The 7,678-nt window shown below is 42.4% G+C and overlaps 1 protein-coding gene across 2 annotated transcripts in view; it reads left to right on the forward strand.

Annotated features, from left to right (window-relative positions):
• The window catches only part of PIK3C2B (phosphatidylinositol-4-phosphate 3-kinase catalytic subunit type 2 beta), a 132,219-nt gene that overhangs the window by 51,318 nt on the left and 73,223 nt on the right, over positions 1 to 7,678 (forward strand). For both annotated transcript variants that reach the window (XM_042464570.1, XM_042464571.1), the window contains 3 exons: positions 3,283 to 3,394; positions 4,254 to 4,333; positions 5,338 to 5,401. In XM_042464570.1, coding sequence (XP_042320504.1) covers positions 3,283 to 3,394; positions 4,254 to 4,333; positions 5,338 to 5,401 — 256 coding nt within the window. The remainder of the gene's footprint in view (positions 1 to 3,282; positions 3,395 to 4,253; positions 4,334 to 5,337; positions 5,402 to 7,678) is intronic.

Below are 7,678 nucleotides of genomic sequence, written 5' to 3' on the forward strand. Positions count from 1 at the left end.
GAAACCCAAGCTCTTTCCAGAGGAACTATGGGATAGGTTTTGCATGACAGCATCCCCTCTTCATGTCTCCCAAGACAGCCAGGGAGAATCCCTTCACAGAACCCAGAGATCAATGGGGGAGGCTTCTGGCAAAGCAGGGAGGGAGCACTCTTCCCAAAGATTCTCTTTCCAGGGTTGGAGGAGAAGGCAGATTCCGTTTGAGAAAGAGAGGGAGAAAGGCTCTATTCCCCCCCTCCAATTGATCAGAGCCCTTCCCTGTCTGGGCGAGATCAGATGCCTCCTCGCGAGGAGCCTTCCCTTCCCTGCCTGGGCGAGATCAGAGCCCAAGCGGGCAGGGAATGCCTCTTTGAGAGGAGCCTTCCCTTCCTGCCTCTCCTCCGTTAGAAATGGGCTCTCCCCACACAGAGGGGAGGTTGCAATCCACCGGGAGAAGCCTTGTAGTCCTTTGCAGATGCAGGCGCTTAAAGCGCTGAAGAGATTAAGCGCCTGTAAACCATTAAAATAAAAAATAAAAATAATCCTTATCTCTTATTGAAAGACCACAGCGAACAAAGGGGTGAGGGAAGAAAAAATGGCGACAGCCACGACGGATGGGGATAGAAAGGGCAACTCCCCCAAGGACAGCCCCCACCGCAGTCCGCTCCTCCCATTCATCCAACCCGATTCAAAGGCTGTTGTTCCTATTTAAATACTCCGGTTCCTAACTCAAATCAATGGAAAAACGTAGGTCGGACCCTAGTGTTTTTTTAACACGTGTTAAATGAGGAAAATTCGATTTAAATTTTTATCCCGCTCTACGATTCGATTTGTAGTGGGGACGATTGCGGGTTGCTCTAGAACCGTTCTAGGTTTAAATCGGATCCTAATATGAACGCCACTCCTTGGATTCGATTCAGAACGCGGGGTTTCCCCTAGTGGGAACATCCCCTAAGTTCCTTATCTGAAGGTGACCTTTCCCTTTCAGCCGCCTGCCTTATCAGTTTCTTTCTCTGATAACACAAGTTCACTCCAGTAGAGGAAAACTTACAGCCTTATTTTTTACATACCAACATTCAGGCTTAGACACTGATTTTTTAAAACTATCTATTCCTGATTCCTGGCACACACCAAATATTTAACAAATACTGGAATTGGAATTCAAAGTCAAGAGGTGAAAAGCAGTAAAAATACAATAATAGTAACTAATAAGTTTGCCAATTGAATGTTACACTTATTTGGTTGTGTTTTTTAGCATTAAAAAAATCAATCAATTGGTAGAACCTTGTTTTAAAACAAGGATGTTGTATAAAAATTACTGCCCATATCTGCTAGATCATAACCATTCTAAACTAACTTGCATAAGAAAATGAATGCAAAACCTTCCTTATTGAGATTATATTGTTGGCACTTTGCAGTGTGTTTTTCCTTATCTTCTTTTTCCAGCCTTTGTGGATTTTTATTCCACTTTCCTTTCTTCCTTTTGAAAACAGAGCCCCCTCCGTCTCCTGCACACCAGCTTTTGTCTCTCCTGCCTCTGAAAGTCACTCTCTTGTATGATGGCAACTGTAGTAGTTCAGGCCAGGATGTAGGCTCATTGGAGATAAGAATTGACCTTTCCTCTTAGACTGGGAGGTGAAAGGGCCAGACTTCCTTTGCGACTGCCCTATGCCATAGTTGTGCTCCTTCTTTTGACATGTTCCATCTTGATCATGGGCAGTGGCCCAGGTTTTGGGCTCCAGGGCTTTACAGTACAGATTAGTACAATTAGAACTGTAAAAGTTATACTCACAACTTTTATACTCACAAGAACGTGTGCACAAGATCATGTATTTTCTTAAACAGAGTTAATCAAAAGCAGAACTTGGAGAAATTATTATGGGGCTATAATTCCCAGCCTCTGCCAGCCATTGACCATGCTTGCTTGGGGAATCAGAGTACTGTAACCCCAAAGTGTAACTTCCCCAAGATCTAGATTTCAGCATACAGTAGGTAAATATCCCTTTCATACAGGCTGTGCTGGGAGATCAAGATTTATAAGGAGACTGCAATGCAGTTAACAGTAAACAATCCAAATTGTGATTTGGCTAACTGAACTCCCAAATAGTCTTCAGTTTATTATATGGTTCTTTTGTTTTTAATTGTTGAGATTTAACGTTTCTTTATTTTAGATCATTAAGTACAAAATGAAGTTTAAAACCCTTTCCTTACATGTTTTCATCCAATTAGTGTGCATTTATTTAGTATTCATCAGTAGCAATTACAGTTGGCCCTCCATATCCATGGATTTTTTATTCACAGATCCAAGCATCCACAGCTTGAAAATATTAAAAACTATATATAAATTCCAATAAGCAAACCTTGATTTTGCCATTTTATGTAAGGGACAGCAGTTAATTATTCCATTGTATTTAATGGAACATTAGTATCCATGGACTTTGATATCCATGGCAGGTCCTGGAACCAAACCCCAGCGGATATCAAGGACCCACTGTATATTCTTTTGTCCAGTGAGCTCAAGACGACATACCCAGGTGTCCTCCTCCCCTTCATCTTTTTACAGTAACCCTGTGGGGTAGGCCAGGCTGAGAGAGAGTGTTTGGTCCAAAATCACCCAGTGAACATGGCTCAAGAGGCACAAGAAACTAGTTTTCCTAAGTCCCAGTCCATCACTTCAACCACTACACCACAGTGACTTGCCATTCTTTGATCCTTTGTCATTGCTGAAGCTTAGAACTGTCACTGTTACGTTCAGTAGAGTAGGCCCTTGGTATCCACTGGGGTTTGGTTCCAGTACCCACCCACTCCGTGGATACCAAAATCCATGGATGCTCAATTCCCACTGAATACAATGGTGCAGTAAAATTGTGTCCCTCATATAAAATGGCAAGATCAAGGTTTGCTTTTGAATTTATATATATTTAAAACATTTTCAAGCCATGTAAGGTTGAATCCGTGGTTAAAGAATCCATTAATATGGAGGGCCAGCTGTAGTTGTTTTCAAGATTATGGGAAAGCCTATATAAAAACATTGGATGATAGGAAGTGTGTATACAAGCCTAACTAATGAATTTGCAGATAGTTGTTTCCTTGGGGCATTATTCTGGGGCATTACATGAGCTATCTAATTGGTTTGAGTCAAAACAGTTGGAGAGGTGGAATATGCTTGCTCTATGTTATGTACAGGCTGGTAGAATCTCCTGCTTAAACAGTGAATTTGACAGATCTTTCCTATCTGAAGTAGTCTCTATATAAAACAAGAAGGGAAGCCCTTTATTTAAAATATATTTATTTCCATTTTTACAGCAAGCACCCACTGGGAAGTCACGAATATATTCAGCATTGTAGGAAATTTGACATTGACATTCGGCTGCAACTGATGAAGAGGAAGGCTGTGCGCAGTGACTTGGCAAGGACGGTAAGTACCCACTTGGCACTAAGCATCAGAGGACAAAGATATTGTCTGAAAGATGGGTGTTTTCGTTGTTCTTGAAAATTCAGATGGAATACATTCTCTGTCTCATCTAACGCTGCTCATTTGGTGGCATGTATGATGGGGAAAAAAATTTCTAATATATTGGAGTGGGCAAAAACTATTTGTGTAATGCCTGTCTTTTGAAGGAGAGCTGTTTTCAGCCTGATAGTGTGACTATTTCATCTGTTATGTGTATTTGCTTTTGGCAATATGGTATTGGCAATATAACAGCACTCACAATATTTGCTTGCCCTGCTCTGTTTCACTGCCCCAACCATAGCCTTCCCTCATTCACTTTTCTTGGGCAATGACAAAAATTGCAAAAGGGTAGCATGTGTCTCACAAGACCTTCTAGTCCAGAGTCTAAATGATTTCTGTTAGGCATAATGAGACATGGAAAAGAACAAGAAGAACATCTACATGTGTGGGTTGATGGTGAGGTAGAGAGTAAACAAGATTTGTTGCCTTTTCTTTGGGTGAATCTCTATTGTGACGATGATGGAAATGTTGTTGTCATTGTCATCATAGCAGGATATGATCCTGTGCATTACTGTTTCCATAGTGTGATCTGCAAGGCAAAGCATGATTCAGAAAATACATTTTCTAGAAATTGTTCCTGTAAATAATCCACATGCCAGGGTGGTATTTGGTCCCCACCTCCTCTTAAATTGTTTCAGAAGTCACTTTTTGGTGGAGTGCATACGTAAAGAGCAGCACTAGTGAGTACAGTCAGTTTGGCACCCACCATATCTCAGGAACAGACATACTGGGCTCATATGAATAACTGTCTCCCTTTGTACAGATGAATGATGACCAGAGTCCTTCCACCCTCAACCACTATGTTCACCTCCAGGAGAGGCCAATCAAGCAGACCATCACCAGGTAAAGAGGTCTGAACCAGGAGCTTAACCAGGAAGAAGAAAGCATGTGTATACTTTCTGTGGAATAGGCAACCTAGTGCTAAATAACAAGCAGAAGCATACACAGGAAGTCTAAATATTAGGAAGACCGTAGTTTGACAGTGGAACACACTCCCTTGAAGTGTGGTGGATTCTCTTTCTTTGGGGGGTTTTAAATGGATGTTGGGAGTGCTTTGATGGTGTATTGCTGCATGGCAGGGGGTTGGACTAGTTGCCCTTTGAAGTCTTTTCCAACTCTAGGATTCTATGATAGGTTCCATACTGGAACTCTTGGCTGAGACTAATAGTGTTAGTACCACTTAGGTCTCTTGGGTAGAAGCTGTAGCTCAATGATAAGAGTCCATGCTTTGCATGCAGATGGCACCAGCTTCAACCTATGGCTTCTCCAGATGGATCTGGGAGGTGTACCTGTCTAGTAGCCTGGGGTTCAGCTGCCAGTTCTGAACTGGGTAGACCAATGGCCCCATATTGATAAGAAACGGAATAGACCAGTGGTTCTCAAATGAAGGTGGGAGATGGAATCCTTGGCGGGGGGGCATGAGAGTTGCTCAAAGGAGGCATGAGACTTGGAGGCCCTGATCCCCCCTCCTTTTCTTCCCAAACCTTTTCTGTTCTGGAGGGTATATGTAAAATTTACATATGTTGAGTGTAAAATTTATTCATATAAAACAGTTCTAATTTGAATGATATTATTTTCTCATCAAATGCTTAAATATAAATATGCATGAATTGAAAAATTAAAATATGCACACTGAACAGACAAAATATTTTTATTCATATACTGCATTAAGCAAGGGACATGGGGTCCGCACGTAATGTAAAGGGGGTCAGAAGGGTAAAAAGTTGGAGAACCACTGGAATAGTGGCCTTAACCTTAACAGCAGATCAGTTTCCCCATGTGTGGCAAAAGTGGCTTTATGTTGTCACTTTTTGTGCTGAGCTGTTTGTTGTTGTTTCTTCCAACAGGCAGGCCCTGAGTCTTCTCTTTGATACTTTCCACAATGAAGTTGATACATTCCTAGCTGCTGAGGTAGGTTTAATGTTGTAGTGGAAGTAGGGGAGAAAGAGTGGGACAGAGTGGTAATCCTGGTATCAGGGTTTGGTAGGGCCAGCAGCCAGTTTGTTGGGGTTTTGGTGCCTCCACACAACAGGTAAGCCTTTAAAGGGACATTGTGATGAGTCCTCAGAGGCATCACGAGAAAATTAACATTCCAAGTACTCGCAGTAGTTCCTGGAACGTCTTTTTTCCTGCCAAAAGTAGAAGAAGAAAGAGCTACTAGCAGCCAGGTTAAGCTTTGTGAGAATTTGTTCCTGGCACCACATCTGGGAAACCACCTAGGGACAGGGTGTACTGAGAGCCCTGCCCAAAGAGATGCTTTTAAATTGAAATACATTACTAGATGTAAATTTACAATTTTGTCATCTTTAGAATACAAAATAAAGAACACTTGTATACACACAATGCTGTTGATGGGAAAGTCAGTAGCTTTGCAGCACCCTTCTTAACCTACTCTCAGTTCCAGTTTCTCCACCATAAGCCATGCTGTTCTCCTCATAAAGTGTTCCATTTTTTCATACTTGCTGGACCTACAGTTTCTAATTCTTGCTATGGTTTGCTTTGAACAGCAGTCTGCTCTATCAGCGGGAAGAAAGAATTTTATGGATTTACACTGCATATGATTTAGTATAACAGTACAATATCCAATAACAGAGCCCGCATGGTGTAATGGTTTGAGCACTGGACTAGGACACTGGGAGACAAGGGTATGAATCCTCACTTGGCCATGGAAACCCACTGGCTAACCTTGGATGAGTTACACTCTCTCAGCTGCAGAAAGCCCTGTGATAGGTTCATTTTAGGGTTGCCATGAGTTGGAAATGGCTTGGAGGCACACAGTAACAACAAACTATACTTTTTGACTATGAAAGTCATTGTAAATGGTGATGATGTGTATTGTAGTTCAAGGCTGTAGTAGTCTTATTACTCCACTATGTCAATGTAACTACACTAGCATAGGCAGTGGCAGCAGTAGGGGAAATGCTGTGAGCCCCATGGAAGTGAATAAGTTAAGAACTGAAGAAACAGGTTGCAAATCACACTCTCTCAGCCTCAGAAGAAGGCAAAGGCAACCCCCATCAAACAAAATTCACCAAGGAAACTCCATGATGGATTTGCCTTAGGATTTCCATAAGTCAGAAATGAATTGAAAGCACACAGCAGCAATCCAGTGTGCTTTTACAAGGCTTGCAGATGCTGCTGAATATACATGTAAAAAATTAAATTGAAAATATAGGCTAGGATGGACATATATTGAAAATTTATAGTTTCCTAGAGGTCCTCCTCATGTTACCTCTTTAAAAAGGTAAAGTTATTCCCCTTTGACAAGGCTGTCAAGTCATGTCTGACTGTAGGGGGTGGTGCTCATCTCCATTACTAAGCTGAAGAATCTGTGTTGTCAAAGACAACTCCGTGACCATGTAATCAGCATGATTGTATGGAACGTTGTTACCTTCCCACTGAAGTGGTACCTATTTTTCTACTTGCATTTTGACATGCTTTCGAATTGCTAGGTTGGCAGAAGCTGGGACTAGTGACGGGAGCTCACTCCATCACATGATGCCTGGGCCTCGAACTGCTGACCACTGATCAGTCTGCCGCTGAGCCACCGCATCCCTTATTACTCACAAATTGTCACCTCATTACTCACAAATTACCTTCGCTCCCACCAAAACTCCCTTCAAAGCTCCCTGAGAATTTTCCATCACTGGGGTTAGGCCTACCTGTAAAATAAATGTCTTGAAACCTGGCTTCCCCTCTCCGTCTCATCTAACAGTTACAGTGGTACCCCGGGATACGAAAGCACCGCCTTACGAAATTTCCGGGTTACGAAAAAAATCAATAGGAAAAAACTGTTCCGGGTTACGAAGGTTATTTCGGGTTACGAAAAAATTTTTGGTGCTTTTCGGCGCTATTTTGCACGAAATCGCGGCTTTTCCCCATTAGCGCCTATGGCTTTTTCGGCTTACGAAGGATTTCGGGTTACGAACGCGGCGGCGGAACGAATTATTTTCGTAACCCGGGGTACCACTGTAATTCACTGCTTCCTTGTTTACTTATCTCCTTCCTCATTCCAAACTAGAATCCTCCGCCAGCCACAAGCATGTTTGGGATTGCAGCCAAGAAGCTGGTCTACATAGTGACATGCACTATCAGCCAGAGCAGAAAACAGATTGGCCGTAGTGAACTGATCCCCAGGTTCTCTCTCTCTCTCTCTCTCTCTCTCTCTCTCTCTCTCTCTCTCTCTCT

The sequence above is a fragment of the Sceloporus undulatus genome, chromosome 4, assembly GCF_019175285.1.
Source record: "Sceloporus undulatus isolate JIND9_A2432 ecotype Alabama chromosome 4, SceUnd_v1.1, whole genome shotgun sequence".
Taxonomy (NCBI): domain Eukaryota; kingdom Metazoa; phylum Chordata; class Lepidosauria; order Squamata; family Phrynosomatidae; genus Sceloporus; species Sceloporus undulatus.